The sequence below is a fragment of the Aegilops tauschii genome, chromosome 7, assembly GCF_002575655.3.
Source record: "Aegilops tauschii subsp. strangulata cultivar AL8/78 chromosome 7, Aet v6.0, whole genome shotgun sequence".
Taxonomy (NCBI): domain Eukaryota; kingdom Viridiplantae; phylum Streptophyta; class Magnoliopsida; order Poales; family Poaceae; genus Aegilops; species Aegilops tauschii.
Genome location: NC_053041.3, coordinates 556,261,154 through 556,276,541, shown reverse-complemented (window position 1 = coordinate 556,276,541; position 15,388 = coordinate 556,261,154). Strand labels below are relative to the sequence as shown.

At 48.3% G+C, this 15,388-nt stretch overlaps 2 protein-coding genes across 2 annotated transcripts; both read right to left on the bottom strand.

The window, feature by feature from the left end:
* Positions 1-4,015: 4,015 nt before the first annotated feature.
* On the bottom strand, positions 4,016-4,705 carry LOC109773105 (late embryogenesis abundant protein 46). Its single transcript, XM_020331799.4, has one exon. It carries the CDS (start codon positions 4,672-4,674, stop codon positions 4,165-4,167), a length of 510 nt encoding a protein of 169 aa, XP_020187388.1. The 5' UTR covers positions 4,675-4,705; the 3' UTR covers positions 4,016-4,164.
* A 410-nt stretch (positions 4,706-5,115) lies between these two features.
* On the bottom strand, positions 5,116-13,943 carry LOC109773104 (probable cadmium/zinc-transporting ATPase HMA1, chloroplastic). Its single transcript, XM_020331798.4, has 13 exons — positions 13,222-13,943; positions 12,373-12,523; positions 12,091-12,275; positions 11,704-11,850; positions 11,024-11,219; positions 10,759-10,871; positions 10,081-10,319; positions 8,895-9,000; positions 7,978-8,142; positions 7,276-7,492; positions 6,657-6,844; positions 6,487-6,573; positions 5,116-5,725 (listed from the first exon to the last, which is right to left on the bottom strand). The coding sequence occupies exons 1-13, from the start codon at positions 13,729-13,731 to the stop codon at positions 5,549-5,551; spliced, it is 2,481 nt and encodes an 826-aa protein (XP_020187387.1). The 5' UTR covers positions 13,732-13,943; the 3' UTR covers positions 5,116-5,548.
* Positions 13,944-15,388: the final 1,445 nt, after the last annotated feature.

The window sequence follows — 15,388 nt, the reverse complement described above, 5'->3', positions numbered from 1 at the left end:
GCACCAACAAGGCTTGGATTTATTTTTGGTGGGGCTTTGGACTTCTAGGACAGAAAATATAGCATGAAAAACACTCGATCTAAAGGGACGATAGCAAGATAAACTTGGATAACAGATTCTACTGTGTCAACGAAGGCTCTGATGCTAGATGATAGGTGAGAACCTGATAAATGAGTTCACGCCCGAGGGTGGCCCGATCTTCACGCTGTAGGATCGAATCGGGAGGGATAACTAGCTGCAAGCAGCCGGGATAACTAGTTTTATACCTGCCAATTGGATGCAACCCGTACGTTGGGGATGGCTGACCGGAGCTACAAGAACTCCAACCCACTGTCCGAACAATCGCAGAACCACAAATCAGGACTAATCCACACAAAACGGCCGAAACCGTTGAGCACGAACTAGGGGAAACCAGAGGCTCCTTCTCGCGAATCCGAATGAACTCACAAGAGCAAAGGTAGCAAGATCTCTCGGATCTCTCTAGCAGTCTTGCTGTATAAGCTTGTAACTAAATGGTTTGACCAAAGGTTCTTCTAGAGGATGGGGGAGATGGGGTTTTATAGAAGGGACAATCCCCTTCGCTAGGTGTGAAAATGGTTTCAAAAGTAAACATGTTTGCATGGATTTCTTGGGGGAATAAGCAGTCAACTTCGGGAGTTATTGAATAGCTCCTCGGAAATTCGCGAAGTTGACAGACTGGACACCTTCCACGAGAATGACTACAACTTTTGACTCACAACTCCAAATGATGTGAGATTTTTTGCATTGGAAAGATAATTTGATGTAGCTTCTATTGATGTACCCCTATAGCCCCGTCTCTCCACCACATGGGTGTGGCACACCAAAACATCAGAGGTAAAAACTGACAACATCAGCTTCAGTTGAAACTTGTTTCCTCCAAACCGGTTGCTTCAAGAGCTCATAGGTTGTTGGGTTTCTTCCATGTGATACCTAAGTTCAACCAACAACAATGGGGATGAAATCATAGTTGTGTCATCAAGGTTACAAGATAAACTTAAGTTAGCGTTCACCTGGTCACTTATTAGTTTGGCGTGACTTTTTGTGATTGGACCTATAATTGTTGGAGACTTGTCGATGGTTGTGGTGTCCTCATCACATTGCTTGCTTCATCACTTCATCATTTAGATAAACGGACAAAATGAAAGGCCGTGTCTGAGCTGAAAAATAAAATAGGAAACTCATTCATCACTACATATTGTGTTATGTATGTATGCCCGCGAAATCATGATCATCACATTGGGATGATAAACACAAGTGACCCGTCAACTAAAGCACTGGACATCTAAAAATTATCTTTCAGATGTAAGGCACGAAGAAACAAACAAATGTGAAAAATAATTCTTTTTTATATTCATTAAAAAATAGGACTACCACTATATTTATTAAAAAAGTAGGACTACCACGAGCATTAAACGTGCATACCCACTGTTCTCAATTTGACGAAGTACAACCATTAGTATGAACAGTGGCGGAGACAGGGGGACCAGGCCCCCCTCCCCCCCCCCCCCCCCCCCCACCAACAGCAGAGATGTAGTGCTAATTTGCTGATGAATAGTGCTAAAATTAGTGATTATTTCTTATCAAAATCATGTTTTCCATTGGCTTGGCCTTCCCCGAGCAGTTTTTACATCATTCGGCCCTGTTGATACTATTTTCCGCTCCGCCACTGAGTGTGAACCAATCAGATAACTGTTGGAATTATCATCCCGCAGTTCCAGCATTATACTACCAAAAATGATCATTGAAGGTAACTGTGTACAATTATCATCCCGCAGTTCCAGCATTATACTACCAAAAATGATCATTGAAGGTAACTGTGATACACGGTTTGATATCCCAAAATTTTAAAAAAAATTGAAATTTCATGGTACTTTTTTAAATGCTTTTTAAAATGCTATCTTCATGTAGGGGTGCGTGGCACACAGGAGTCCAATGCATTTTCCCACATATTTGTCTTTCTTCTAGCTCGCTTTGTTAAATTTGACTTGTACAGTCACTAGCCACGGTTGAGGCACGCGAAGTATGTACGTGCACACAAGTGTGAGTTCGTCTTCAGAGGCAACGTTACAGCCAGGCTGCTCCGCTTGGAAAGGCATGGGCGTGACGCATCTGCAGTCACGCATGGGCAGCACTTAGCCACGGTTGAGGCATGTAAGAGCATCTCCAGCCGTGTCCCCGACAAGATCCCTCAGGTGATTTTTTGGACCGCCGGCGTTAAAAAAAGGCCCAAGTCGCGACCGAAATTCGCGTCGGCGGACCCAACCCGAACCCGGCGCACTGGGGCGCTCGGGGGCGCCGGGCGAATCTTTTTTGCGCGAAGAGCCGCGGGCCCCCCTTGCCAGCGACTCGACTCTCTTCTCGCCGCTTCGTCGTCCTCATCGCCTCGTTCCCCGCGGCGAATCAATGCCAAAGCTGCGCGCTGCCGCGCCGGTCAGCCTCCATTGATGCCTCACGGGCGGCGCAGTGAAGGCCGCGCGACGCGCGTCCCTCGCCCGCCACGCGTAACGCGTCGGCCACGCGTACTACACGGCGCCTCCGTCTATATAAGCCGACCACCAGCGCGCCGGAGACACGCACAAATCCTCCACCGCCGACGCGCCCATTTCTCCCCCTTCCTCCCTCGCCTCCTCTCGCCGTCTCCAGTTCAGAAGAATAGCCGAGCGCTTCCCAGGCGACGGCGAATGGCTTCGGGCGCCGCCATCTTCACGAGGACGAGGCTCGCCTCCTTTTCGAGGCCGAGTACCCGGTCCCGCCGGACATGCGGGTGCCCGGGGCGTGGAGGATCAGCGCCGGCGGCGTGCCGGTGTCACCACCACCCACCGGGGCGGCGCGACGTGCGGAGATCGCACGTATCCGCGCGTCCCTGCCGCGGGCGGCGAGGGAAGGCCCGCGGTACAGCCCCGACAGCCCGCTCTGGGAGCCCTACTTCCGCCGCCGCCACGCCGAATAGCTCGAGGCGACGAACGGCGTCGTGCCCTCCGGCAGGCTCAACTCCGAGGGCCGGTGCCGGTGGTGGGGCGTGCCCGGCCGCACGTTGGAGGCCGTCCTCGAGTACATCGAGGGCGGCAACACGCCGCGCCTCGAGTACCCCTCTCCCACATCCTTCTCACGCCGTCGTGGGAGCTCCTGGACGCCGAGGCGCATGGAGCGGCCCGAGGCGTCCTCCTCCTCGTCCGGCCGCTCGTCCGGACCGTCAAGCCGGAGCCCCAGGACATGCCTGTGCGCTCGCACGGCGACTCCACCCCCCTCCGGCCGCTTCGTCCTCGTCGAGCCCAAGCCGGAGCCCGGCCTCCCCCCGAAGTACGAGGACATAGCCCGGCGCGGCTTCTCCGATGAAAAGGCCCTACAGTGGGCGCGAGATGACTACTACCGCGATGAGATGGTCCGGCAGCGCCGGGCCCTGGAGGAGATAGAAGCCCGCAAACGTGGGCGCGAGGACGAGCACGGCGTCGTGATCCTCGACAGCGACGACGACGAGGACGCCCCCGGACCGTCCAACCCGGGAAGGGATGCACGGCGGCGGAGGCGACGACGGCGGCGGCGACTACACGCGGTTCTACAGCCTCCTCGACATGTAAAACTGCAAGGGCAGACGGCGGGGGAAACGGCGATGGAGACAGCGAGGAGCAGGCCCTAGTAGTTTTTTTTCTTTTTTTTAAAATATGTTTAAATTTGAACGAACTCACCGATGTTTGCGTTAAATTTAAGCCTTGCGCCGTATTTAAGTTTTATAGAAAAACATGGGCGCCGAAGGCATCACGTCCCCAACGCGCGCTTTAGCGCCGGTGCGCTCCGAGAGGGCGATTTTTAGCCCCTCCTGGGGGCTACGGCTGGAGATCTAAGTTATGTGTGTGCACAGGTGTGAATTCTCTAGAGGCATGGGCGAGTGGTCTCCGAAGGCAGGGTAGGAATTCGCCTTGGGAGTAATGCTACAGCTATGGACGTGGTTCGTAGCTACCTGTAGATGTAGTAGCATGTTCAGGGAGAGAGGGTATGAGGTCGTGAAAAGCGGTCTGATCAACATAGTTTGTCACGGTCGGGAGATAATTATTGCTCTGCAGCTACACTGATACTGATACACCTGAACCGGATACACTGCTACACTGATACGCGCGCATACACGGCCGTAGTCCTAGGGAGGTCTCACTGGTACTGCCCGCCGGTGCCAGTCGCCGGCGCAGCGCCGCCGCCGACGCGCGGGTTATGTGCGGCGCTGGGCCTCCCGGTGCCCGTGGCGGTCCCGATCGGCCGGCTCTCGGCCACGCCGGCCTCGACGCGGCCGCCCGTGGGGGCGCCGCCGGGGACGATCCCGGGCGCGCCCTGCGACGGGTGGTACGCCCCGGCGGTGGCCCGCTCCTTGGCGGCGGCGTTGGCGAGCATGGCGTCCCGCTTGACCTCCTCGGCGCCGTGCACGCGCTCCCGCGTCCTCGTCTCGGCCGCCTCCCTGTCGGCGGAGCTGTGCGCCGTGGCCTTGTCCACTTGCCCCTGCAGCGTGGCCCGCGTCTTCTCCAGGCCGGAGCACGCCGAGGCGCCCACGTTCGCCGCCGCCTCCTTGGTGGCCTCCATGGCGCTCCGCCCGGCCTGCATGTCTAGTGGAGTGGCTGCTCGAGCTCCAGCTGTGTGTGCTTTGCAGATTTTGGCGAATGCTATCATTCAACTGGTTGGGATTTGGGAAGATGTGGTGAGGCTGCGGACGGATTTATAGCGGGCACCGCGTCGGCAGCGGCGATAGACGTGGTGGCGACACGTGCGTCGTGTACACGAAGAAGCGTTCCTCTTTCTTTCTCCTGTGGTCCACGCAGGCTGGTGTCGTGGCGGGCTGTGGTTTGGCTCTTGGTCGACGAAGATGCTTCAGGTCGGCGATGGGGAGCTGCTGCCGACACGTGCACTGCCAACATGGTGGCGTGGCACCCAGGAAAGAGGCTTCTTCACGCGTGGCTCCACCCCGAGCATTTTCGAGGTATAATTTGAGACTTTGCTTGCATCCATGTCACTGACGATCGATGAATTTGAATCATTTTTTTAATGAATTGCCAATTCAAAGTAACCTCACAGATAATTTATTGGTCCAGCTTGGGAGCTTGGAGTTCCAGGTTTCAAGCTCAACAATGGTGTTCGATAACTACAACACATCTGCAGTTGCAATTTTTGCCTTACAGGATGAAATGATCGTCACTTCGTCAGAGTACAGACGCAACCCCTTTTGTACTAGTTGCCTGAGCGTTCAGCACAGATTTGTCGTGTAACCACCTTCGGCTCCAGATTTGTCGAGTAACTCACTACACAGTACCTTCTCTTGGCAACAGATTCACCCTTCTACCCGATGCACTGGACCAAACAAGCCTCAGCGAACAGTTCGATTACAGGATGCTTGGCACTGCTATGAACACAGCATGAAACGAGGCATGTTTTCTTTACAAGGTGGTGCTACGAGTACATCCTATAAAAATCAGGTCAGAAACCTGTCACCCTAAACGCCCCACAGCTCATGCAATGAAATTACAAAGATAACAGCCGCTATACATGTCTACAAAGGAACGGTGCTAGCTGAGCAATCTGAGGAGCTATTCAACTTTGCCGAGACGTGGTTTTTTAGGCTATGCACGAGTTGTCGGATGTCATCTGCCCAAGACCATGTCGGAGGGTTGAGAGCCCGTATTGAGTTCAAGCAAACGAGAAGGGTTCCTCCTTCATGGAGAAGAACCTGAAATTTGGACAGAATGTGTGAATAGCAACAAATAACACAATAATAGTGAAGTATGCGCACATGCTAGGGGAGTTGGAGAGAAAGCACATGTGACTTGCAAGTAATCCCGAATTCTAAAGTGTATAAGCTCCACTTCTAATTTCTTATGGTACAAGATCATCTTCACTAGAATCAACTGGTGTTCCACTCACACTAAACACATCCCAACATGATAGACATATTGAAAACCACATAGACATTGCAGAAATAGATCACAAAAGAAGCTTGTGAATCAAGAGGTTTAACATATACATAACTCTGGAAAAACTGGTTTACAAATCTACTCCCTCTGTTCATAAATACAAGACATTTTGGCAATTTAAACTGAACTGCCAAAACGTCTTATATATTTATAAACAGAGGTAGTAAGACTTAGCATATTTGTGTTCAATATGACCAGGTACTCTAACCCATATTAAATATCCAGGTATTTTTGTTTCAATCAACCTGTCAATTTATCCGCCGGAATTAACTTAACTGATTTCCTTCAAAATTAACAACAATACGATGATGCTAGTCCAGCCACAACATGTAACACTTCACTATCAATATAAAATGACCATATTTTCACTCCTAGACTTTCAAATCATAGTATGCCACACAGATTGTTAGCCTTGGGTCATTGGCAAGTGGTCATCATCAGATCAATAAGTTTGAACTAAAACCACGACAAGAATTATGGAACGGTGGGAGTATTATGCAAGGAAGAACGAACTTACCGTCAACCAAAGAGGAAGAAATCCTAAGACAGAAGGAAGTGCAGCAAAAACAATACAGGTTAATGCAAGAGCTACGCTTTGCTTCACCTGTAAGGATGAACCTCAAAATTGTAAGAACCAGCAATATTGTATCGATAAGTTTTCCACATTGAGCTCACAAGAGGCATTACCAATGAAGTTGTTTGACGAGCTTTAGCGATACAAAATGGCACCACACATAAATTATCCTGCAACAACAGAACATCTGCAACAGCTACCGCTGTTGCACTGGCGCGTTGTGCTAGAACAATACCAACTGTTGCAGCTGCAAGAGCTGGTGCATCATTTATACCATCACCAACCATTATTAAACCTCCACCTGAAAATAAATGCAAAGGTACATAATGATTAGCCATCAGAAGTAACTTCCCTTGGGCCAAATAGTGAGCATATGGTGATATGACTGCAAGCGGAAATTTCTATGACAAAAAATTGGGCTGACAATAAGTAGAGTGCTTCAAATGCACAATAAACAGAGTTTAGTATGGGAAAGAAGTGCTGAGGACCTGAGGTGGTAGCTGCTAGGTTATAGATCACATACAATAGGAACTAGAAGTTGGAGGAAAACCATTTAGGCATTTGATCAAGCCATGCAACACGGAAGGAGGTGAAATTGAGTAGAAAGCAATCCATCTTGTTTAAGTGGTGGGTGTCTAAGCTAGATACGTCGATAATGGAATAACATATGAAAGGGGAAAAACTGTTGTAATCATAAAACTGCCATTTGATAGTCATAAGAAACTGAAGTACCTCCCTCCCTTGAAACTGCCTTTACTTTGTTCAACTTGTCCTCTGGCTTTAAAGAGAAGTGAACTTCTTCAATACATACAGCTTTAGCAACTCTCTGAGCACTTGATTCATGATCTCCAGTAAGCATCATGATTCGAAGTTTAGCCTTTTCTCTTAAGGTATATATAACTTCACAGACACCAGTACGGGGTTCATCCTCAAAGTGGAAAAGGGTTACCTGATAAGATTCAATGACCGGGTAAATAATACATGGAAGGTAAACCTTCAGATAATCAACAACTTCCATGGTGATTTGGTGGTGATAATACATTCAAATGGTTGTGGGCATGTAGCAAGAATATTTGGCAGATTTATTATGGGTAAAAGGCACTACAGCCTGCCAGAACTTATCGTATATAGACCGACTTATTTTTCATTTCTGCTTTGCTCTCCCAGTATATACCATAACCCAACCAGCCAAATGAAGAAAATAGTGTTCGACAAATCACACTTTATTATTGATGTGGGGCAACATATGAGCTTAGATTGCAACAAGTAATCCACATTAGATTCCAAAATAATTCTCAAGCCTGAATTAACTTATCAATTAACATAATTATTATATATGAATGCTTACATGAAACATCCCAATGAAATAACTGTACAGCAGCATAAAAGAACATCAAAAGGCATACTTATATGAGAAGATTTTTCCTAACTCACCTTTTTATCTACTGAGAGAGCAGCTTGGACAAATTCAGGACCAAATGCAGAACACTTTACTGCCTCTTTTATTTGTTCAGATTCACCATAAGATCTGTATAGTGAAGAAATATATTCCACAGAACCGATAGATGCCTTAGCAAACTCATTTTCATTGTCTCTTGCCTGTAATAGAAATAGATGAGTGTCAACCTAACATACCAAGATCCAAGTTCTCTTATGCTTCGTACTGACCAAACAACACACAATGTACATTCTAATTGTTCAATCTACGAGAGACATACCCAAAGCATAATAAGTAAATAGGGATGTAATGAGTATGTGTTGCTTATAGTAGATGAAAGATCAATGGCATTTTTCAATAGAACACTTTGACTTCTTCCACTCTTGCCTTTTCACCCAAATGAGATGATTAAACCAATTTGATCTACACCATCCAAACTTGATACATCATCTCATTATCATGTTTTAAGGGTGTTCCTCTCATGATATAGTTATGCAATTCAGCTAATACAAAACAAACCATCCAGCCAAATAATTCCATTTTTCCAAAACCACTCTCATTTATGAACCTTCACAACACCAAACAATGACTAGGACCAATTCTAGACAGCATGAGAAATCCAAAAAAAAATGTATATGCACTATCAATTTCAACATTAACCTTGGCATAGTTAAATTTAGAAAAATACTCTCAAAATAAAATTTCCCTGCAAATTAAGCATATTTACAATGGTTTCCATATTCCAAAATAATGAACATTACACATAGAGATACAGTGGCCAAGCCTGCCTGTCCACACTGTGGCAGTCAAGCCTACAATAATACCCCGCCAACAGAAAATTCTTCCTTGATATATCTACCAATTTCCATATGACTTTGCTGGTTGAAATCTATAGTATCTAACTTGCACATACCTTTATGCCACTCAAAGTAGCAACAACTCCTCTACCAGGTAAGCTCTCAAAACTCTCAACAGCAACCACTGGGAGGTCTCTCCCAACAGAGTGTTTTAAAACTGCCCTGTGAATCATACAATCAATATCAAATTACTGCTATAAATTACTCTACAAAAAATCATAACATACACGAAACGGTAAAGAACATAAACTAAACATTATGAGCTTGAACATCAAGCTTAAAATAGTGGCAGGAGACAAGAAAGTTTACACCAAGTTTAAGGGCATTTGATAGAATTCTTGTTGGCACCTCGTCTATAAGCTAATGAAAATCAAGCATGGTACACACTATTGGGATTGCAAGGATTCATCGCCACTGACTAGCAGTGGACTCGTACCACTTTTTTCAACGTGTGTCGTGTGGACTCGTAGCACTTAAGGGACAGACTAGTCAAACATATCTTTCTATGCAGCTATAATTAGAAAATACATTAAAAAAAGGTGTTGCATATTTGCATTCCTTTCTTTTTTGCAAGCACATATTTGAATTTCACATTGAAGAAAACCATAATATTGTTTTGTAACGCCTTCAGGTTCAGGTTCATCAGTTAACTGAACCCTGAAGTGCACAGCGAGTGCACTACGGTGCAGCGAGGGTTGTTGGGCCACGGCTCATGTAAGCGTGCGTGTGAGCGAGAGTGGCCCGAGGGCCGGAACTACTTAAGTGGGTGTTGCACTCTGTCGAGGCATGATGAATGTGAATTAGATCGATCCCCTCTCCCCTGAGCTCTCTCCCCTCACTCCTCTAATCTCTCTCCCAAATTCCCCTCTCGAACCCTAGTGCCGCCAGGACATTACATGTTTTTAAAGCACACTAGCAGAATGTGGCAAACTAACTTGTACATTGGATGATTCTAGTTGACGTCAAACCAGACACAATTGAATACTAAAGTAATTCTGACAAATAGTTTAAAATGAACTAGCAGATTTCTTTGATCAAAGCACTCTGATGAAAATCTGGCTATCAGCAGTATTGGCCTGGATGGCTGGATTGGCTATAAATTCAATGCAGGTATAGTAACAATACATTTGACCCAAGGGAACTAGTGTTCCAGGGGTTGCATAGTTCTAATTCATAATGATGCATGCAAATAAAACAAAACAAATAAATATGACCTTTAGGAAAATTATCCATTTTCCTCACCTTCCAATAGGATGGGTTGTTCCTTTCTCCATAGCTGCAGCAACAGCTAGAGCTTCACTTTCACAGTTCGGAGTACAACAAGAAGGGTCAACACCATTACTCGCATCCAAATGTCCATGAATGGGCTCAATTGCTTTGCACATAAGCTTCCCAGTTGTTAATGTGCCTGTCTTGTCAAAAGCAATAGACTGACAAGAAGAAAGGGCATCTAAGACATGCCCACCTTTCAATAAAATTCCCTACAGAGGAATAAAGAAGAGAATAATTCCACTATCACACTCCAGAAGAAGGTTCATTCAAGAAAAAGGAGCACGGGTCATAGTAAATGCTACAACCAAGATACCACAGTTTGATAAGATGGGCTCAAAGTAATAACTGATATCTTCCCATGCACACATTCATGTCAGGAGTAAGGAAGCAGTACACAGCAACAGCACTAATATAGTTGTAGAACAACAAACAATTCAGATTAATATGCTCTTATCTCTCACAGCCCTTGTGCACATAACCATAAAACAGAAAAATGAGTCAAAAATATCCCAGTAAAATACTGATAAAAATTAGAATAAACAACTAGATGATGTCACAAAATTTAGAGGTCGAAAAGGCACTGCTTATACCAACTGAAGAAAATAATCAATCAATAAAGCTAAGAACGTTGAAACTTTCAGACAGTACCTTACTTGCAAGAGAACTGATTGCAGTGGCATATGCTAATGGAGCTACTGCCAATGCACACGGAGATGCAGCCACCATAAGTCCTAATCCACGGTAAATTGAACCCCTACAAACTAAAGAAAATGTCAGAGCACAGAAAGCTCAATCCTAGAGTCCAGTGCATCAGTTCAGTACAAATTGCCAAATCATCAGTACTGAGCTTTCTGAAGCATGAAGTATTTGTAATAACACCAACACAGCATGTCATGTGACCTTAGGGGAATACCTGAGTTACCGAAAAAGGGCCAATTAAAGAGGAATGGTCCCAGTAGTGCAACAGCCAAAGACAGAGCCACGACAACTTTGCTATAATGCTCCCCAAACTCATCTAACCATCTTTGCAACTTTGGCTTGTTTAGCTGGCCCTCTTCAGTCAGCTGGACAATTCTGTTGAGTGTTGAATCCTCCCATGATTTGGTCACCTAGAACAAAGGTAACTGAATAAGAGCATGAAGAGGTAGCATTCTGGAAGGAGACACGCCAAACATAATGTACTGCACTAACTTAATGCTATGTTAGGAGAAAAAGGAATAGCAAATTTGTTGCCGGTAACTACCAACAAATACAATTAGGTTTGTCCATTATGTAAAAATTAATTAGGTTTGTTTCTCGTTTTCTACAATATCACAGAATGATGTTTCCTGTCAGTCTCGAATGGTTTCATCTCGTCAAGATGGCTATGCAGTACCAACCATGACTAGCAAGTTAAATATTACAGGCCTGCTATTAAATAACTGCAATCATGTTTGTGTGTGAGCAGTATAGCAGTACATACACATCCTAATATCCTATTTATGAGAATAAAGCAGGATAAGAAAATGAAGCATCTCAGGATTAGCGAACAAAACGAGCAAAGAAAAATGAACTTGGAAAAGGTCTCTTCGCTGAAAAAATAAAAGGCCTAACCTTTACAATCATCATTCCTTCCAAATTCCTGGCTCCACCTGGTATAGCATCCCCCACTGTTCTCTCAACAGGTTTAGTTTCCCCAGTGAGGTGTTCTATGGTGATTGTGGATGATCCTTGGTAAACTTCTCCATCAACAGGCACAGCCTAATGAATAGAAGAACTGCGCCACAATGAGATAAAATTCCTAACGAACTAGACTAGACAAATAGCATCTACATGAAAAAGGAATAGAAGAAGATAGGATATAGCATTATGCTCAGTTAGTAACATGAAGACAGTCCAATTGAAAGAAAGACAATAACAATGTGATGATTGTGAAGAGACTATGAAATGAACAAAAAAAATTTAGGAAGACAGGGAGTTTTAAATAAACAAACAACACACCTCACCAGCTCTGACCAAAATATGAGAACCCACTTCAAGGTCATGCACAGGAACTTTTGCATAATTTAGATTTGAAAAGTGTGCCGATTCGTCTCCACTTGTTTCTAGCAATAGTGCAAATTCTGGATGATTTTCCTTAAGTTCCCTCACATCATACATTGACTTGCTTGTAAAGTACTCTTCAGCTGTAAGAAATGACGACAAAAGAGAAAACCATCAGTGAGTGATACACAAAAAGGAGCTAAAATGGGGAAAGTTTCAAAGAGTGTCAAAAATATGTACCAATATGGGCTAAGTTAAACATTGCAAGAAGTAAACCACCCTCCAATGAGTTTCCCATAAATATAGAAGCAAATGCTGCAAGAGCCATGAGGACATGGATATTTATTTTTCCATCTGCAATATCTACAAGAGCATCAAGTGCTGCAGAAACCTACAATAAAAACAGGAAAAATGTCACATAAGCATTCCACAGACAAGCAATCTCAAAGCAACGAACATCTTTATTTTTGTTTGTGTCAAGGAGCAGAGCAAGCATAGCACTTCCCTGTTCAATGGAATGTAGCTAGAACGATTTTCTTCGCAAAAAGTGGCTCTAATTGTAACAAACCACTATAGAAGAGATTTCTGAAGTTTGGAAATGAAATTTTCCATGGTGTGCATTATTATCGAGTAATTGAATATACCTCCTCATTTTCAATTTTTATTTTGAGTATGTTTCTGTGTTGGTCTGCAGTCTGCTGGTAGACCTGATATGCAGCCTGCACTAGATATTACCCCCAAACCAGTACTACGGTATCAAAGTTATCAACTCAGCTGTTCAGAAGTTTAGTTGAATTCACACTGGTCAATCCTATCAGCTTGAACAAGAGCTTTAAGGTTCCATAATGGTATCACATTAGCAGTTCCTTCATAATCTCTTGAGAGCAAATTTCTCAACAAAATTCAATGTCATGAAATGAAAGCATTCACTAAAACTTCCTCTGATGAACAAAATCCTCAGAACATGCTTAGAAGTCAGTTCAAGTCACAACGGCATGGTTCTAACTAGATTGGCATTGGTACTTCAACTGCTCCTATGTACTCCTAACTTATAGAAACTAATAGCTGGGAAGCGTCAGCGGATCTTACCCCGACAAGAGGGAAGGCGACGGCGATGAGCGCGGCCGGCAGGCGCCCGACCGAGTTCAGCAGCGGGACGTGCGGGCAGACGGCGGCCATCAGGAGAAGGGCGAGGGAGATGCAGCAGAGCTGCAGGTGCTCCCGCAGCGCGTCGGCGACGTCGGCCCACCCGATCGCCCTCGCCATCCGCATGACCGCCGCGCCCCCGCCTCCCCCGCGCACGTCCGCCCCGCCGTGGCCGTGGCCGTGTCCATGGTGGCCGTGGCTGTGGCCGTGCCCGTGGTGAGTGTGCCCGTGGTGATGGTGGTGGTCGCCGTGGGCGCGGGGGGTGAAGAGCAGGGAGCGGCGCGAGGCGAGGAGGAGCGGGGGCCTGGGGGCTAGGGACAGCGCCGCGGAGGGTAGGTGGGGGGCGCGGCGGCGGCGGGGGTGGGGGAAGGGAGGGGGCCTCGAGACGCGGAGGAGGTGCGCGGGGCGCGGGGCGGAGGAGGAGCACGCGGCGGAGGCGGTGAGGAACTGCATCGCTGCTCGCGGCGGGGCGGGGGATCGCGGCGGCGGGGCCGAGGGGCGTGTGCCGTGTGGTGATGGTGGTGGACTAGTGGTGGTAGTGAGCAGCTCGGCGGAGGGGGAGAGGAGAAGGAGGTGGGCTCGGCCTTGGACTTTTGCGCCGGGGGGCGTGTGGACGACGGGGACGCTGCGAGCCGGACGATGGTGGCCCTGTCGTCACGGTGTCGATGGAAGTGGATCAGGACGGAAATCATCTAAGAGCATCTCCACCCGCGCCTTCAACAGGCCTTCCTTAGTCGTTTTTGCCGCGCCGGCGCCGAAAAAACGGCTCAGTCGCGTCCTCAGAAGCCCATTTTTCGTCGGTTCAGGTCGAAACTGGTGCCGGCGGACCCAGGCTGAACCCGGCGCCCTGGGACGCCTGGGGCGCCGGCACAAGCGAAAAGGGCGCGTGGGTCCACTCTGTCGGCGAGTCGAGCGCCTCTTCCCGCCGTTTCTTCCCGCTTTTAAGGAGGAGGAGGAGGAGGAATGCCTCGCCGAAGCATGGAAAATCGTCTGCCTCGACCCGACCACCGGCACGAACCAGAGCATCGAGATGTACTGGGAGCGCATCAAGGCCGAGTTCGACGAACGCAAGCTCGTCGACCCCTACTTTAAAGGCGTCTACATACAGCGCGGGGCGAAGGCGATGGCGAACCATTGGGGGCGTATCCAGGGGGCGTGCAACAAATGGCATGGGATCGTCGAGGAGGTCGCAGCTCGCCCGGAGAGCGGCGCCAGCATTGAGGATCAGGTATGGCACGCCGGTCTCCCGCCTCTCTTCGCCGTGTGCGCCCGCCAACTGTTTGTTCTTCCGCGCAGTTGTTGCGCATGTTCGCCTTGTATCGGCAGGGCAACAACGACGCCGAGTTCAAGTACCTCCACGTTTACAAGCGCATTGACATGTGCGAGAAGTGGGCGGAAGTCCGGCGCACCCTCGACAAAGCCAAGGAGACGTACAAGCCGGACGCGCCGACGCCGGGCGCGTCAGAGGGGCGGCCGGACGGCAACAAAGGGGCCAAGAAGGGGAAACACGCCCGACGTCGCTACCGCGCGAGTGCAGGAGTCCATCGAGCATTGCCTCGCCGACGCACAGGCCCGGGCCGTCCTGCGTGAAGAGAAAACCGCGGCGCGGTGGTCGTCGCTGATGACGAACAGCGCCATCAAGCTCGACCTGCTCCGGACCAACGTCGCCGCGAAAAAGAGGACACCGACCTGGCTTTTTTGATGGGCGGGGCGGACATGCTCCAGAGCACCGACGAGAAGCTCAAGGCGTGGTACATGGCGGAGCGCGGCCTCATCCTGAACCAGCTGTCGACGACGGCGACGCCAACTCCCGCGCCCACGCCCACGCCCACGCCAAGCCCGAGTGATGGCGCCTCCACGACGCCCAGCAGCACCGAAGCCGCGCCGACACCGCCCAACACCGAAGCAGCTCCGACACCGCCCAGCCCGCGCACGCCGACTCCACCGACGCCAGACTACATCCGATCGCCGAACTGTGACTTGCGATAACCGGACCTGTGGCGTCTTTTGTGAGCGGGAACGACCAAGTTTGAATTTTCCGCATCCTGGGGGCGTGACTGGGAGCTAGGTCGCCCCCAGGGGCCGAGCTAGCGCCGGTTCGCCCCCAGGC

What these genes read in the sequence shown, in the direction of transcription:
- LOC109773105 (XM_020331799.4), bottom strand. Translation starts at nt 4,674, where the DNA reads ATGATAGCATTCGCCAAAATCTGCAAAGCACACACAGCTGGAGCTCGA.
- LOC109773104 (XM_020331798.4), bottom strand. Translation starts at nt 13,731, where the DNA reads ATGCAGTTCCTCACCGCCTCCGCCGCGTGCTCCTCCTCCGCCCCGCGC. An exon ending in TTTTGGTCAGAGCTGGTGAG is followed by an intron (nt 11,851 to 12,090) that starts GTGTGTTGTTTG and finishes TCTATTCATTAG; the next exon opens with GCTGTGCCTGTTGATGGAGA. An exon ending in TCAGTTCTCTTGCAAGTAAG is followed by an intron (nt 10,320 to 10,758) that starts GTACTGTCTGAA and finishes ATTCCTCTGTAG; the next exon opens with GGAATTTTATTGAAAGGTGG.